The sequence below is a fragment of the Melanaphis sacchari genome, unplaced genomic scaffold, assembly GCF_002803265.2.
Source record: "Melanaphis sacchari strain LSU unplaced genomic scaffold, SCAv2.0 Contig4_pilon_pilon, whole genome shotgun sequence".
In the NCBI taxonomy this organism is placed as follows: domain Eukaryota; kingdom Metazoa; phylum Arthropoda; class Insecta; order Hemiptera; family Aphididae; genus Melanaphis; species Melanaphis sacchari.
Genome location: NW_020271335.1, coordinates 1408637 through 1428106, shown reverse-complemented (window position 1 = coordinate 1428106; position 19470 = coordinate 1408637). Strand labels below are relative to the sequence as shown.

At 27.8% G+C, this 19470-nt stretch overlaps 2 protein-coding genes across 10 annotated transcripts in view; one reads left to right on the top strand and one right to left on the bottom strand.

The window, feature by feature from the left end:
• The window catches only part of LOC112598787 (teneurin-m), a 66046-nt gene extending 64074 nt beyond the window's left edge, over positions 1-1972 (top strand). For both annotated transcript variants that reach the window (XM_025345400.1, XM_025345401.1), the window contains 4 exons: positions 19-362; positions 449-609; positions 683-958; positions 1056-1972. In XM_025345400.1, coding sequence (XP_025201185.1) covers positions 19-362; positions 449-609; positions 683-958; positions 1056-1511 — 1237 coding nt within the window. In that variant the 3' untranslated portion in view covers positions 1512-1972. The remainder of the gene's footprint in view (positions 1-18; positions 363-448; positions 610-682; positions 959-1055) is intronic.
• Positions 1973-5764: 3792 nt separating this feature from the next.
• On the bottom strand, positions 5765-18604 carry LOC112599045 (soluble guanylate cyclase 88E-like). 8 transcript variants are annotated; one of them, XM_025345759.1, is made up of 16 exons: positions 17897-18202; positions 15459-15532; positions 15319-15378; positions 14831-15005; positions 14603-14729; positions 12608-12786; positions 12359-12540; positions 12051-12174; positions 11838-11973; positions 11574-11700; positions 11219-11423; positions 11020-11166; positions 10796-10928; positions 10427-10630; positions 10081-10335; positions 5765-7918 (listed from the first exon to the last, which is right to left on the bottom strand). In XM_025345759.1, exons 4-16 carry the CDS (start codon positions 14996-14998, stop codon positions 7068-7070), a joined length of 2838 nt encoding a protein of 945 aa, XP_025201544.1. In that variant the 5' UTR covers positions 14999-15005; positions 15319-15378; positions 15459-15532; positions 17897-18202; the 3' UTR covers positions 5765-7067. The 8 variants fall into 8 exon arrangements, with proteins under 8 accessions (XP_025201544.1, XP_025201543.1, XP_025201539.1 ...); XM_025345754.1 differs by having other exon boundaries at positions 7068-7918; positions 10403-10630; positions 15314-15378; XM_025345752.1 differs by having other exon boundaries at positions 7068-7918; positions 10403-10630.
• Positions 18605-19470: the final 866 nt, after the last annotated feature.

Genomic DNA, 19470 nt, shown 5'->3' with positions numbered 1-19470 from the left:
TAATTGTATTTATGATAGGTTCTTTGTTGCTACTGATCAAAACGGATCACCGTTGGCTATTTTCGATGTTTCTGGAAACATAATCAAAGAAATAACTAGAACGCCATTTGGTGCGCTCAGAAAAGACAGTCATCCGGATTTGTATATTCCAATAGACTTCCATGGCGGAATTTTGGATCCACATACCAGGCTTATTTATCTTGATAAAAAGTGGTATGACCCTTCTGTTGGTCAATGGATCACTCCTGACTGGGAACGATTATCGTCAAGACTTAGTTATCCCACGGACATATTTATCTATAGATTCCAAAATAATGACCCGATCAGTTCGAGTAGTGCACAAAATATTAATTACATGACGGGTACATAATAAAAATATTAACAAATATTTTATGGAACAAAAATAAATACGTTTTATATTATATTTTTAATTTACTGTGTTTTATAGACTTAAACAGTTGGTTGAAACTTTATGGTTATGATATTGGAAACATGATCGGATCGTCTTACACCAGAACTCAACTACATCAACCAAGTGCAAAGGTATCTTCTCCGCAACTTACACCTCAGTTTAATGTTGTATCTGGACTTCAATGTATTGTAGAAAAGGTATTTGACAAATAGATATGAATGTCATAAACATGTTGATAACTAATATTTCTGTTTATTTTTTCTTCTGTAGGAAATGTCATTGTTTGGTGAATTTGGATTCATTCCTGAACCACTATTGAAGATGGAAACACAGACGAGAAATTTGTTGCCGAGAGTGGCATTCCAGAGGTCTATATTCGGCGAAGGTGTGTTGGTATCCCGTAGCAACGAAGGTTTAGCATTGATATCTGTAGTGGATGGTGACAATAGTGTCGTACAAGATGTTGTCATGTCCGTGTTTAACGGGTCGTATTTCTTGGATTTGCATTTCGAACAACATGACAAAGATCTCTTCTACTTTGTCAAGGTAAGTTTTGTTAATCGGTCTAAGTAGTTTCATAAGATAACCTAAATGAAAACAGCTAGACTTGATATATTAACGGAGCATGTTTATATTTTTACAGGACAACGCGTTGAAGCAGAACGATGACATGGAAGAGTTGAAACGACTGGGTGGCATGTTCAATGTGACCACCCACGAGACAGCAGATGGTAAGGAGCTGAGGCTTCTGAGTGCTGAGGCATTGATATCGATTCGGTACGGTACTGACCCACAACAAGAGCGTCACCGGTTGCTTAAGCATGCGCACAAGCGAGCGGTGGAGCGCGCATGGGAATCTGAACGTTCGTTGGTGTCAGCCGGATCAAGGGGTGCTAGGGCAGAGTGGAATTCTGAAGAGCGAGAGGAACTGGTGAATCGTGGCCGAGTGGACGGCTACGAGGGACAAGTCATACATGACGTTAGTGGCCACCGACCACAGCTAGCTGATGACCCCGGAAACATAAGGTTCCAGAAAACGCCGAATCGGAAGAAGAGAAACAGACGAACACATTACAAAAAGACAACCAAGGACGAATGAACGGTACTTAACTAGGGCCCAATCCGATGTATAGTGCCAACGTTTACTTATTATTATTTATTTACAATTATCATTATTATATTTATAATATATACTTCAACATGTTATTATTATTATTATTATTATTACTATTATTACCTACTATTATTATTATTAATTTATTTATGTATTACTCGCTTAACTTATTCACCGGTCTATGATCAATGATTTGTTTTATATCCGATCTGCCCTTTCCCATGACCATAACCACCTGTTCGTAAATTACTTATAAGGCCAACGACGTTTCGATTTTAGACACTTTGTGTATTGTTTTTTAATCCTTATTTCATTCGTTGTCCTTGTCGAAAAAAAATAAGATCTTAATCTTTTATCAAGTATTTTATTTTTTATCAAATGCTCAATTTCCGTCCATTCAATACACGTCTGATCATATACATCTTCCAGGCCGTGATTTGTTTTTATTTACAAACAAATAATCAATAGTATCTAGTCATCTGAGCGAGTAAATAACACAAGAATTTAATTTTAAATATTCATAGTTCTTCTTATGTCTTGATTTATGTATTAAAAAAAAATATATATATATAATGAAAAATACACATATTTTTGTATTGGTACACTCAGGGAACCAAAAATTCGTACCATATTTCATCTGAGAATAAAATATCCTTATTAATCATTTTTTGTTTTTGTTTTTGGCCCTTTGTAATATTATGTAATACAAACTATAATTTGTGTTATTCTGGAATAGTTTGTTCTATTGTGATCTTGTTATAACTTTTTTTTTTCAATAAGACATTACACTAATGTATGTAATTGTATTTATGCACGTCATTGAAACAGATGACTTGTATATCCATTCAAACGGAAACATTTTTGTAAATAAAAATCAACTGAATTGTAAATATAGATTGTTATTTTTTTTTTTCTGTGCAATTGTTTATTATTTTTGTTTTTCTTATTATTTTTACGTACTACATTACAATTAAATGATATTTATATAACTTAATAATAATGTAATGTTACCATAATCAATAACATATTATGTCTATTATGAATATTAGACTATGTTAATTAATTGCTTGCATGACAATTAAAAAAAAAAAAGTAGTTTATACAGTTATTCGTATATGGTGCATTAGGCTTAATTATAATAATATATAGCAACCTACATGGTTAACTCTATAATAACAGCATATAACAAACAATTAAATTTAGTTACTGAAAAAAGTACTATTAAGATAGGTATACTATATTTATATAAATATATATTTTTTTTTAATTTGTATAATTTGCTTTACAATTAAAAAAAAAAAAATATGATCACACTAATAATAATACAGTATTATAGGGCCTTATATTTATTAACTAAGAAACATGTAATATATAAAAAATACATTTAGAAATAGTTACGGGTTTTATACAGAACTGAAATTGATTAAACATGAAAATGTTTCATGTTCTTTCTTAGCCTTAGCCTATAGATGACTTGTAAATATACTTTTTTTTCATGCAGACTTATTATGTAAATAAATTATATATATATATATATATATATTTATAAATATGTATACTTTAAGACGATACATGAATTAGTTTGGAGTAATACATGATATTTATTATTAAAATAAAAATTGAATTAGTTATATTATGAATTTTTTATTTTCACATCAATTGAAATTGAAATTGAAATATATTATAAGTTGCTAACACGTTTATTATTTTAAAAATGAATAATAATAATAATGATAAATAATTTATTAATGAATATGTATATATAGAATATTTTTAAGTGACATATTTAAGTACCTATAATTTAATTGCATAGGTAAGTATGTATAATTTATAAGACTTTTTGAAGTATGCCGGTTGCAAAAATGCATTATTATCAAGTTAGTTTGTGTACATAGGTACCTACATAAAAATGCAGAAATTATTTATACGCTCCAATTTTTTATGAAATTTTAATGTAGATATATTATAAATTTTATTCAATTCAACTGAATATAAAAATAACAGTTATTATTTATATACTTAAAAATCTAATAAAGTACTTGGCTGAAAATATTTTTTATACATACCATATCAATAATATCAATAATAATAGGAATATCTTTATTCCTAAATTCTTATAAAGATTATAAATAATGAAACTACCTATGTAATAGAAGATAACTTTTTTCCTAGAATATGAAAATTAACATAATAAATCTTGTATAGTAAGATGTTTACATTTTGGTCTACCATGTTAAAATATTATTACAAAATGTGACTGTAAAAATGTTTTGTCTATGATTAATTTCAGATCTTAGGTAATATTACCCGTATAAGTTATATTTTTCATGTATTGAAAACAAATCTTAGTATATTATATTTTTTTTAAGAGCTTTAACTATTAAGCTCATTTGTTCAAATGTCAGATTAGTTCTAATACTGAAATATTGAGTATAATATTTAGTATAATTGTGATATTAGTCTAATAACATGATTATTAAATCAGAGAAATCAAGAAATTAAAATAATTTGACAAATGTTTTGAATGTACTTAATTACTTATTTTCTTTATGAGTCTTAAATTTATCTATATATTATATATAATATATATATATATAGTCTGAAAATATCTAGGTAGTTAATAGTTTACACGCATATGTTTATAATATAGGTATTCAATTTAATATCCAGGTATAAAATAGAATAATTATGTTATTTATCTGTACGATTATTTAATAAAACTAAGATACTAGGTAGACTAGGTATCTACATATTCAGTCTTAAAATTTAAAGTTATCTACATGGTTATTAAATATAAGTTTATGAAGTTAATATAATTATTCAATTATAAAGTTTTCAGACTTAGACTGCTGACTCTTAGATTAGACAAAATGTTTATGATTTACCAAAAGAGTTAATTGAAACTTGGATAATATTTATGATAATTAGTTAATAATAATAATAATAATAAAAATAATTACAATTATTTTTTTTCCGTAGTATAATAGTGTATACTTACTTCTATTCGTTATGGTTTATGATATGTTCTATAAAGTATAGAAAAATATTATATAGGTAGATAATTAAAATTGTTGATATTATTGATGAAACATAATTACGTTTGTAATTCTTTTGTTAATGTTAATTTGTTTGTATAACATTCACAAAATGTTAAATAACAACCAATTAGCAAGCTGCTGTTAGCATGTGTATTTTTAAATCATAATATAATTAATGGTTCACACGTATGGTCATAATTCATTTAAAATACAATAGTCATGACAAGTGTTGTTGGCCGGTTTTCAATTTCCACACGGACGGAAAAATAAACAATGAAAATAATTTTTCATTTTAATAGCTTCAATGATAATGTTACGTTATTACATGTTCATAAACCATGTAATACGTAGTCAGTATGTGTAGTATATACGATTATTCATAATACAATTAAGTAAGTATGTTATATTAAACGCATGCCCTATGAAGATTCCTAATATGTGTACTATAATAGGTACAATCAAAGGTTCTTTCCATAGTTTAATTAAAATAGATATGTAAGTGCATATAAGCATAATATTAATTATGTATAGACGTTTATACACTTGAAAATTTTATGTAGATACATATATGTATTGTATTATATTGAAGTAAAAAGAAATTATTTAAATAAATACAAATTTGATTCAAAGTTATATAGATAATGTAAATGAGGAAATATTAGAATATAAAACAAAATGTATTTATTTGACTTATAATGTATACAAAAGTAAATTATTTAAATGTAAGAGAAGTTAAACAATGTCTAAAATTAAAAAAAAAAATTCGAACTACCTACCTATAGTTAAAAGTATTAAAGATAAGTAATTTAATAAACAAATTAAATGTTTATAGATTACCAGCTAAATTGTTTTGGTTGATTCAATCGAACATGCCAACTTTGTGATTTTAAAATATTAAACTATTTATCTAAATTAAATAATTATTAAAACACAATAAAAATAAATAAAAAAAACACACACAAACACACATATGTATTATATAATATATATAAAACCTGATGTTTATTATAGTTACAGTATTAAAATAATGCTTAAATGGAAAATTGTATTTTTGAAATAAGAAAATTTAATGAATTGACAAGTTAATACTTATATAAATAAGTTGTAGTAAAAACTTATTTAATTTAATTAATAGTATTAGAATAACATACTCGTATTTATTGAATTATTTATAAGAATTTAGATAATAAATATGAATAAGTACATATTTTATGATACAATTAATTTAAAAAATGTGAAGATGGTCTATTGGGAGAGATCGAAAGTAGACTCAGTTCTGATTACATTATTTTTGCAATGTTTCTCATTTTAACTATATATTCGTCCCATGTGGGGTTGTTAAAAATGTTAGAGGTCAGTCAATTTATTACGGAAAAACGTAAATTTCAATAAGGTATAGAAGAAGTAAAGAAGTACTACACATAATTTCAAAGACATTGAAATAATAATTAGGAACTAAATCTATTGTCTTATTATATAAGAAGATAATAATATGCTAAACGTATACATGATCGGCTAAGAGCAATTATAAGTAAAAAAAAATTACAATTCAATACATGGTTTTATTTGTTTTTTTTTTTTCTTATTTGTGTTTTAGATTAAAATAAATTATTGAAATATAATGCTATTCTCGTGCAAATAAAATCTACTAATAACCTTAAGTTGATTGTAAACATGTAATAATGTATTACATAAACATTTAACTTGTATCACTCATAAACACAAAAAAACCCGCCTTTTGAATATGACATGTGATACATATGATTATGACATGCTATCTAAAATAACAACGGTTTTATATAAGGCTTCACACGAATAAACTAGAAGCTCTAAAATATGCAAAAACTCTCAAAAACTCATGTCGTATACTTTTCTGATTATTTTAATAATTATTCAAAAGAGTATGAATTAATTGATAATTTATGGAAAACGTAAACACATACCTACATGGTTTATAACACACTTTTTTAAATGTATATACTATGTATAAACAATTGCATTTTAGTAGCAAACAGTAAAATTAAGAGGAGGATGATTTGTGAAATGATATTTGTATAAAATAATATTAAATTATATTGGCTTTCTTTTTTATCGATTCATATGGTTTGGGCTATTGGTGATAATAATCAACGGATTTTTATAAACAACCCAAAACATTGTTACTATAAATTTAAGCACGTATAATTTAAAACGTTTATAATATGAATTAAATGCAACATAATTTCGGCTACATTGGGCAGTGTTTTTGGGTATGAAACTATTACACAACTACTATGATGATTTTATTTCAACTGACTCGTTTGTTGATTACCACAATAAGTCTATTCTATATTTTGAATAAAAAAATGTGTATATATATATACAGAATACTTCCTGTTTAATATAATTTTATAACACTTGGACAATAGCCTGTGGTAATATAAGAGCGGCTGATATGAATATAATGTACATATATATATATATGTATATCATATATGCGAGTGACTTTGGATGCGTTATACGATTAGATCAACTTGCAAGAATGAGACTGTGATCGCTTCCTGGACGACTTCGGGTGCGCTTTGAATCGCATGCAGCACTGAGTCTTTTGGTTCAGGCTAGACGTGCTCGCGTCGTCATCGAGTTCGTCACAACGCCGTCTCCGACTGTATATTTGCCCGTCCGACTTGGACGTGGTCACTATTCGGGCATCGGTCAGCGATGCTGACGACGGTGATGATCGGGGTGGTAGAGTGGTCGGATCTGCCGAAGATAGGTCCAAATCATCATTATCGTCATCATCGTCTGGAGGTAAATCGTCGTCGGAAGACTCCGGGAAAGGGTGCGGGTGATCGATAGACCCTTCGGCATCCGATCCCCCTAGGTCGATTTCTCGGGTTCGCAGTGATCGCTGATCATCCGAATCGATGCTGTCTACACAATCAGATGAAACGTAATCGGCCACGTGCACTAGCACGGGATTGGACTTAATTGTCGGCGGAGGTGGTGGTGGTGGTGGTGGTGGTAGTGGTGGTTGTGGCGATGTAGGTGAAAGCGCCGGCTTTACGGATGGCTCTGGAATTACTACTGGAAGTAGTTGTGACGAATCGACTAAGATGTCCTCTTCCTTGTGTGTCTCTGGTGATGATGGAGCGGTCTGTGTGCCGTTACGACCACTTACCGGGTTTCTTATAAATCTGTGTCTCTGAACGGCAACTACAGAAACTGTAGTGGAAGTAGAATCCGGCTTTGGTAATTGTTCGGTTTTCCTCGCAAATCGTGATAGTGGCGACGAACTCCTGTTCAGACATGTCAAACGTTGCAGCTCTTTCTGAGATACGATAGGCGTACAACTTATTGAATTCGATCTGGACTCTACAATGTTATCAACATTACAAGTTAAGTTTGTAGAATATGATTATCTTATAAAGTAATTACATAAGACAGCCAAATCAATTATTAATTTTTGCAGTTTTATAGATTTGTAAAATTATTTAAATTATATACCTAAAGTATAATAGGTTTCAACTTACTTTTTGACTAAATAAAATCTTAAATTATATTAACTAGGTAAGTACAATTTATTATTTAGTATGATAATATTTTTAATTATCTTAATAAGATAATATGTTCACTAATTATAAGTTTATTTATTTATTTATTGTTCGTTATAATTTATATTTAGATACCTATCAAATTAATATTTGCGTGTCTCTTAAGACTAACAAGTTTTAAATAAAATGAAATTTAATTTATTATATTATTTATCCATAGTAATTATACTGTTATTTAACATTTTTCAAATGATAATACTTAACTTAGTCGTATTGCGTGGTAAAATAGATTTAATTTGATAAAATAAAAGCAATATTTAACGTTGTGTTTTTCTTAAATAAATTACTTAAAACAAGTACTATCATAATAATATAATTTAAGTGTTCGTTTAAAAAGTTTACGGTACATTTTCATTTTTCAAGTCATGCGCAAACATATTGTAAGTATGTTATTTTTATGATAATATAAAACACTAGCTTTAAATCGTGTTTTTATTTTTATTCTTATTCTAAAATACATCATAGGTGCATTAAATAAAATTAAGTAGGTGCTTAAAATAATCCCAATAATATACATGTATAAAATAATACATATTTAGTATTATGTTTTTGCAATGAATTCTATATTTTATTGAGTGATTGAAGCCACACATTATTATTGATATTAAAATATATTTGGTATTGTTAAAAAAAAGAAGTATATTATTATAATATATTCAAAATTATTAAATTTAATAACTGTAAAATTAGCGTTTTCGATAATACATATTAATCTTCATAAATTAATAAATATAATTTTTTTTTCATTATTGTAGGTATTATTAATATTCGATTAAAATTAAAAAGTAAATCATTGATAATATAATATTTGAAAGAATAATAGTACCTCAAAATTATAATGTAACCTATAAACAAACAAATAAATAAAAACAAATCCTAATTTTTATCAATGAATAATTCTCGTTTTTTTTTTCGAAATATTTTTGTTGTTATAATAAAAGTAATTCATTCAATAAGAATAAAATACAAGAACCTTCAAAACATTCTGTATGATTTACGAGTGATCAAAGAACAGTAAAAATTATATCGTCGTAAACTATAACATTCAAATGCTTGTGACCTTAGCCGCTAAACATTTACGATCGTAAAGAAAAAAAGGATTATGATATTATCTTTTACATTTTATTTTTCAATTTTCATTACTGTCATAAAAAGTATTCAATTTTGTTATTTTAATTACAGAAATTATAGTGTTATTTTGGAAATGCTAAAAATTAGACATTTTTTTATACTTATTATTTAAGATTATTAGATTATTATTTTCTTTATTATATTGCATTAAAGGGTTTTTTGCATCTACCATTGTTTTATTCGAAATTATTTTTATTATCTGATTTAGTTTTCTTTTTATGATTTTCATTTATTCTTATCTAATTAGAATCGGTTTATTCACTTCTATCTTTTGTTTAAGAAATTATTATTTTAAACTACTTATATTTTTTCGTATAAAGATTATTATTTTTTTTTTTTTTTGGAAATTGAAATCTTAGTAGATTAAGCAGATTAATGATTGAGAAATAATAACAATAAATATTTTGTAATATACCTAATACATTATGGTGAAACTCATCACATTTGATGTTAGAAATTTCACATTTTTTTTTCTTATTTACTCATTGTATTATTTAATACAATAAGTAAATTTAATGCAAATAGAAAAAATATGACATTTTATTTGAAAAAATAATACGAACTCCATTTTGAGATTTATTTATATTCTGATAGGTTCCTAAAATATATTTTATTTTACTATACAATTTTGAGTTTTTTGCAGCTCTTTAAAACATAATAGATTAGTGGATCATTCATTGATCACTGTTTACTGATAAAAATTATTATGATTTTATCATACACTATACAATAATATTGTTAAAACATCAATTTAAAAATTAGTTTATATTGCAGTGCTGTAAGTATACAAACCTCGATAATATTCTCTAACTGGTGAACGTGATATCGAGTGTCTAGCCACTTCTTGAAATGTTACCGGTGAATATGTTCTAATCCTGTCTTCGGCCAACTGCATGTTCATGTCCGTGTTGCGTTCCACAATGTCAAATACTGCATCGGCACTACGCTCCCACTCCAATTCTGGTAAATCTGAATTAGCCAGTGGTAGCACCCGACTTAATGGAGGTCGGCTTTCCCGGTGTTCCAACCAATACGTTTTCATAGCACCTGAAAAAAAAAAATTTAGAATCAAAACACATCACACCAGGACCACAGCAATGGCGGCGGCCCTTACCTTTTCCTTTCACATAAATCTCACCACGCTCTTTAACCATGTACGATGCTGAAATAAGATCTCTGGTGGTTTGTGATATATGAATTTTCATGGCTTCGCTTGTGGATTCCATTCGAGATGCAGTATTGACCGAGTCACCGAATAAACAGTACCTTGGCATCTTCAAACCAACAATACCAGCTACCACTGCTCCAGAATGTACGCCAACACGGATTTGCAAATGAGACCCTATGATAAAAATAAAATAAGTACATATAATATATAAGCAAGTTCATAATGTAAGTAAAATTTGATTTCTAATTAAATTTGTTTTCAAAATATATCGCAGTTATATCAATGGTAACTTTATACGACATGAATGTACCTGAAAATTTACAAAATAAAAAAAATTACCCGTTGATGGATCTTTTAGATCTGTAATAGCATCAACCATATCCAATGCCATATCACACACTTTTTCTGCGTGATTGTCTTCAGTCATTGGTGCACCCGAAACAACCATATATGCATCACCAATAGTTTCCACCTGAAATTGCATTTTGATTTATGTAATTGTAATTAACAATATATTATTATAACATATATTATAATTTATTATGCATCTGTTAATGTATAACCTTATAAACTTTATTCCGTTCTGTTAGTGTGTCGAATATAGAATACATGGCGTTAAGCATTGAAACCACTTCCATCGGGGTGATTCTGCTGCATATTTCGGTAAAGGTGACAATGTCCGAAAATAATATAGATACGCTGTCAAACATCTGAAAAATGATTTATGTACTATTAATAATCAATTCATTTTTTAATACTTACTTGGCATGTGTCTATGGGATTTTCACCCGACCTTAGTCGATCAGCCACTTGTTTGGGTATCATCTGATATAGTAACTCATCAGTACGCTTCATTTCTTCATCTAGTTTCCGCATCGACTCTTCCAGTTTTTTTGACTTTAACTGCTCTTGGTCTAGTGCCAGTTTTAATTCAACCGACTGTTGTGTCCCTGCCAACATTAGGTCCCTAGGGTAAAACAGAAACAAAACGAGCACCCATAAACTTGTATAGTTATACACATGTATCTTAGTAATCAGCCATCGTCTACAGCTTTATTGACAGCAATTAAATAAGTAAACGAAGTATTTCTTATAAATTATATTATTGATGACCAACCTGCTGAAATCATGCATGGAGAGATCGTTTATGTATAGGCCGGTAGTAACTAATGCATTGAGATCAGGCATCACGGGCGTACCCAAGTACATCATCATTTGCCAATTGTCCATATAAATCATTTGTCCTAAATTAAGAATTTTTTATATTTAATAATGTTTTTATGATTTAAATAATAATATGCTTTAAGTATTTAAAAAAAATGATTAAGAATTTACTTTTTAATGTACAACTTATGGTTTTATACCTTATACCTTTTTATACCTTTTAATCGAAGTTTGTTTTCTTCTGGTGAAAAATAAGATTCATCACTTAAAATGACGTGTCTGTCTGTTGGTCGATTAGAAAGCACTGGTTGAACAGTAACTAGCTCAAAAATATTGTTCGTTCGATTCAAAATCTATTCACAAACATTGAATATATTTTTTTAAATGTTTTAATTATTTATTTAAAATATATAAACATTTATGTATTTACTGTTTGGAATTTAAAAGCTATTAAGGGTCTAACAAGGTCAAACCAATTAGTAATCCGTTTCCCAACTAGATCTGGTAAAATGACCATCAATGAATTGCCAATGCTTTGAACAATCATATTGGAGCTGTATGAGAAATAATATCAGTTTAATATATGTATTTTGTGTACAGCTATTATTGCCTCTGCAGAATTAAAATTGAGTACGTGTAAAAAAAATCATTATTAAAAAAAAATAAAAAAAAAATAGCTAAAAAAATAATTAATGAAGCAAAATAATATTAATTTTACGTCTGTTTTTTGTCATCGACCTGAACACAATGCAAAACGGAAATATTTCGAACAGCACTGATGCACTTATTGGAAGATGTTTTTCTTCCCTTGTCATTGTCATCGATGCTAATGTGAACGCTCTATTATCAAATTTCAATTGAAACGTCACGTGCACTGTATCCATTAAAATCTCTTCACGAACTAGTTCAATGCGCATTTCCTAAAATTATTACATACTCCTTGAAAAAGGTTGACTTTATATTTTACTATTAGTTCATGTTATTGACCTTGTGATAAAAATGCCTAGCCACTTCTTTTATTTGGCCCATAGTGTAGTACACGAATCCGCGGCGTTTACTACGGTAATGCAATGTCAATCCTTGTTTAGATTCGTTTTCACAAATGAATGAAGGCGCCTGCATTCTTGGATATGAAAACTTTAGATATTCATGTAAATTATCCAAACCTATAATCCATATTTAACAATCTATAAAATATTTTTAAGTGCTAATTTTATTAGTATGAATATTAATAAAACCAAATCTAAATATATTTAAAATACATTTTCAAAGAATTGACAAAAAAATGTATACCATTATTTTTTAATAGTAATATAATAATATATAATATAGTATGTAACATTGCGTTATAATCTAGTGGATTTTTTTTCATAACATGCTACTATATGTTTTATTAGTTGTTATACCCAATCCAATCAATTTATTACAAATATATAACAATAAAAATAAATAAGTAAAACGATTAATTTAGTGTCCCTGCTATTTTTATTTTTGATGATTAAAAGCATTAATAAATAACAGAAAAATAAAAAAGTGTAATAATTCGTGTTATTAATTATATGAAACATTACAAATATCACATTGAACGAAGTTTCTTATTTAAAATTTACTAAAAATAAGTATAAAATGTTTTAAATTAAATTAGCATGCCTATAATATATTAAACACATAAGTTGATAATGCGATTTAACAAAATACATTGTTTATTTAATTATATAGCACCTAGGTAAACAGGAAATAATAACAATTTTAATTAAACAAATTTAATTAAATACTTTCATAAGATTTATATTTTATAGGTTAAATTATAAAAATTTATTTTATTGTGTATTCATATTATCATTTCATGTTTTTTTATTCATATTTGTTTATTTTTGCTGTTTCATAACTTTGTAACAATCACGAACATTATTAATTGTCTGCAACATTGTTGATTCTATGTAGGCTTCACCAGTAGAAAAATACACGTTGTTTTAATATACTAATATATTATAAGTAAATAAACTCAACTAGCTTATAGTATTAAGTTAGTTTTGAGAAATGGAATAAGATAAAAATATGAAAAATAAATAAGTTGACACTAGGGAGGGAAAGATAATAAAAAATAAATGCATATACATTATACATAATACTTAAAAACTTAGAAAAATAACACAGTTATATTTTTAAAAATGTAAGTATACAAATATTAGTCAAAACATCTAGTTTTTTTTTTATAAAAATTATACAAAATTTTTAGAAAAAATAACAAATAGTTAGGTATTAATATTTATTCAAAATATTTAACTAGAAAGATAGTGAATAACGATTAGCATATTATATCATATTGTGTATGCAATATAAATTTGTAGAAGTAATATACCTAATATAATATGATTTATATAAAATATAAAAAAATTCAGAATTTATGCATATTACATTGTTTAATTAAACAAGAGTAGATAAACAGTTATAATTAATATTTAAAAAAACTTATTTTATTAGATACCTGTACTACTATAATGCTATTTAATATTTATATCAGATAAGTTTGTAAACTATTTTGATTATAGAAATAAAATATCATCAGTATAATAATATCGTTGTTCATAGATTGTGAAATGATACGAAACTTTATTTGTTTCATTAATAATCAATATTATTCTATGCACAATGATAGTTTAATTTGAAGTGCATATTATGATGGAGAATGTAGGGTTTCATACATGTGTACATAATATGAGCGCATATATTTTAAGGTCAAACGTGCATTATTGATTCAAGTCACGAATAAACGTATGAATGAAACTTGTGAATCGTTACTATTTGTTCTATAAATAACCGTTATCATGAAATTTAGATTATAGATTTCTACTATAAAATTATTTTAGATAGAAAGGTATCGATTTCAATGTTACATTAAAAAGTAAAACTCTTATGTATCAGAGTAATTTTAAAATGGATTAAACAATAATTAATTTGTAATTGTAACTGATTATATACCATTTAGAAAGTCTCGCATATGTCGCCCCAATACCGATAGTACTCGATCATAGCCATATTGACCAACAAAACTGACAAAATGAACTCCCATCTGTTCAAAAAATTCTTTCTCCGTAATTCCAAGTACCTTAAAAACACATCAAATTACAAGTTTCAACAAATTAATGATATTATAAATACATTTAAGTAAATCATTTTTATGAATGTAGTTAAATGTGCATAAAATACTTCTTGGGATTTTTTTGCTAGTCGTGGAATAAGTGTTTCACAATATACTTGGTGTACGCTAAAACTAGGTTGATCAACATTAGCCATTCGTCGAATCTCCTCCCATCTGTCTTCGCCGTACATTTTTTTTATATATTCCGAGAGGTTTTCCAATAAAAGCCCGTACATTTTTGATCTGAAATAAAATAATCGCTTTATAAAGTGATATCGATGTGTTTTGACCAGAGTTCACGTTGAAGATATTGGACTAAACTGTCTGTGAAATTAGTTTAAAAAAATAATAGATGAAACGTTTCAAACCAACGATCCCTTCCGTAAAATGTGTTTTTAGATAATAAATAATCTAAAAAGAACTTAAGAAATAATAACTTTTTGTATATATATATATAATACAAATTAATTTACCAAACACAGAGTAGCACCATGATATCAAACGTAAATTATATGAAAGAGGTTACCCTTATTTAATAATATATTATTTACTGAACTCAATTCTTGTTTATCAGTGATACACAGCTTGCAGCTTTTATTTTTTCCTTTTAGTTTCCCTGTTGAGTTACGAATCACAAATCACACATTACCATCAATTTTAAAATCTTTTTGATACGATTTATAAACAAAAACCTACCAGTGTATTGATAATTTTAAACATAAAAGACTTTTGTGTTGATTATTAATCCGTGCACGACAAATTTTTCAAAGCTAAGTAAAAAAAAAAAAAAAAAACCATCAGATCCGATCATATTTCAATCACGATTTTCCTTTTGTCATTTATTTTGTTATATAGTATGATTATAATATGGGTTTTATTATATTTCTTTTTAATATATTATAGATCTGTTTAGCATTCTTTATTATCCCATTTTAAATTATTGAGTAAAAAAATACGTGACACAACCATTCCGTTTTCATTCCTTAAAAAATACTCTTGCTTTATTCAATTTCAATATATTCAACGACACAATCACATGTTCAGAAATCACAATTTTAACCGTTTGCCATTTAATTCTATGCCCGTGTTTGATATTAACAAACATTTAGCGGTACCATTGCGAGTGAGTTCTGAAATTACTAACATCCTATAAGACGTTTAATTTTATACCTGTGTTTTGTTAGTGACAAGTATTTATTAATTTGTAACGTTTGGCTCGATATAAACGGGACACTATTGGTGTGCCAATTATGGGATAGGATAGGATGTTTCTTTTAAACGTACTTTTCACACAGGTGCAATGATTTCTAACTATAAATTACTCTAAATGTCGTCGCCATAGAAACATCTGGTCATTGCATAAGCTTACTAGTTCAATATCCAAGATGTGGTAAATTCTCTTTCAACTATAAGAGTACGGTTACGAGATGCTGTTTTCAGACATCATATATTTTTTTGTTACATTATAAAATAATATACACATTTATAAACATATATTTTGACAAAACCAAATCTAAAGATTATTTAAGAAAATAATTAAGATTAAGACATTTAATCTAACTATTTATTCTAATGAGATGCTATTATTTTGTCAAATTAGATGAAAATACTTTGAAAGAGAAAAATTGGATTGTTTGTATATAACTAATATTAATCCTTACTTAAATTTAATTATAACATAAAAATGTGTAAATTATTATTTTAAAATAATCTAGCTAATTTAAATATTCATTTTATAGACGTTTTGATTTTTAAATACTGTCTATATGTGTTTATATAATTGTAAGTGCACTTTTAGAAATAGAAAATAGAAAACAAATCTTTAAATTTTTATTTCGTTATAAAAAATTCATTCTATGCTACATTCTGAATAAAACATTATACTCAGACAATAAAAAAAGTTATTAGCATGAAAAAATGATTTCTATAGTACCAACTTTAATTCTAAAGCTTAGAATTATTGTTCGTACTTTACAGCTGTAAATTTTCAAATGATAGAATAAATTTATTTTATTTTTATACGTATAATTTATTTTTAATGCTATAAATCATTTTTTTTTTTTTTTTGAACTATATTAAACTTGTATTAAATTTATAAACATAGTTTATCGTTACGTTTAAAATTGTATATGAATAATTAGATTTGAATAAAATATAATAATTAATATATATTTTATTTTATTTTTTAATGATAAAGTGTTTAAGTACCAATTAATTTTAAATTTTAATTAGTTTCTCAAAAATATTTAAAAAAATTAACAATGATTATGTATTATTATTTATTTGTTTTATTATAATCTTAAAAAATGAAATAAATATTAAATCAAGTTTTTATTAAATTTCTTCTTTTACAATATATAATACATTTTATTAGTTAGATTGAAATTACAATTTTTATTATCCTATATTATTCAAATTGCCCAACGTACGAATATTAATAACGCAATATTAATCAACAGGTTGTTATTATTTATTATATTAGTTTGAAAATTACTAAATTTTAAAATTTAATTGTAAACTCGATTAAATATTGATTGATTCGCATTTGATTTATTTGAATCCTATATTAATTTACCTATACTGTAATAATAATAATAATAATAATAATAATCTATTACGCTATTTTGGACCATGAAATTATGAATTGTGTGTAAATAATTTTAAGATGAAGTCGTGTGTAGGTAAGCATACATCACAACAGTAGGTAGGTATTTGGAAATGCCGTTATCCATTCCGATCACGTCATATTTTGCTGTTCACAATTCGTCTGTGTATGACCTTCTACAAATCTACAGAACCGACGCGACGATTTACCAGTTTATTCAACGACGTTTGGCAATGAATTTATAGGAACCTATTACAGCGTATTCATATATGTACGCGTAATTGGAAAATCTGACAATATGTACATGTATAACCTATTTGGCGTAAAAAGTATTTTTGTACTAAATAAAAATAAGGAAACAATTTCTAAGTTTTGAATTCGTAATATTTTATACAATTCAAATATAACTAATGTACAGAAAGTAATTTGAAAAACGAACGGTGACATTATAACGATATCTTAAATTGTTCAAACAACGTTTAAACTATAAAATCGTAAATAAAATATTAAATTATTAAAAGTTACGAACAAGACTGTAATTAAGCACACCCAGTGGATTCGTGCACTAATGGATCTGGGAAAGAATGATTTTGATGTGCAACCGTTTGCGCGGGAGTGTTGTCGGCCGACGGTCGACCTGCATACGGTTTCGAAATTATTGTCTTTTGCGCGGTCGTAAAAAAAAAGTTTTGAGCTTAAAAAAAAATAAAAACAGAAAGCTGTAAAAGATGAAAAACCTCGTAAAAACAATAGTTTATTTTTGGGGAAATTGATGGCACCAAGGTATGCGTGGGCGTAGTAAAAATAAATAAATACCGCGACGTCGAAACTCGAAACGACAATAATAATGTCCCACGCGTAAACGTATATACACACAAATAATAATATTAATACGAGAATTGTTGGTATCGAATTCTCTGTACTCACGTGTTCTGTTGCACGGCGATTTATATTTTAATAGAAATATTTTAGTGAACTCGACACGCGTACAATGATATCGCGTGTTCGGCGGAATTCGCGATTCGTCGTTACTATTATACTTATTGCGTATCGTATTATTATTATTATTATTATTATTATTATTATTGTTATCTATAGTTGTCTTCAAAAGCGATAATGGTCGCAGCGACTCCTCAGCGGACGGTACGTGAAATCTCCACCAGAATCATAGTGCGGCGCGAGCGGACCGTCGTTGAAATGTGTGAATCAACCAGTGCGTGCAGCGATAGCTAGCCGACGGCGGCTGGCACACTCGGAAGTCGGCAGCGTCGGCGACAGTGGCGGCGGCAAGATAGGCCCCAATGTGTCCTCGGTCCTCGCCCTCTCCGGTGCCATTTTTTTTCCATTATTATTTTATCGTTATTATTATTATTATTATTATTATTCTCGGCTCTCGTCTCGATGGCCCTGCCGCGCCACACCATCTACAGCGCTGCACGGGGGGGGGGGGCGTGAAACACTCCGCAAATTAACGTGCGTTACGCGTTCCGAGTTTCGATTGTCCCTGCACGAAATGTCACGGCGCGGACGTGTAATGAAAAATTGCACATTATAATATCGTTGTGTGTCGATAAAATAATAATAATTATAATAATATGGGTATATTATGTATATATTAATAGGTAATGACAATGCGACGGCGACGGCGATTGAATTAATGTTTCACGGCGTACAATATCGTTTCGTGACAAGACCAGTTCGATGGGGCGCCCGGTCGAGGTGGTTTTGGCGGACGGTTTTTCGGCATCGTTGTGTGCTTGTCAAGGCGTGTGCGAAAAACAACCTATTCGGTGAACCATGTCAAAACGTGCCACCCACAATTACGATTCGAACGTTTTAAAAGCCATCACATAATGTTTTTCTAGTTTATGTGTGTGTGTGTGTGTGTGTGTGTGTGTTTTGTTTTGTTACTTTAATAAGTTATAGACTGAATTTTGAGACGTTCAATTATTATTATCAATATCGTTATTATCGAATGTGCAATTACAGCATTTGAAACAAGAACATTAATTTTTGATCGTCGTCGTATTCGTCTTTGGATAGAATGGGTTTAAACTTTAAATTGTTCTGTTTTTAGTTAAATCTATTTTGTCGAAATGGATA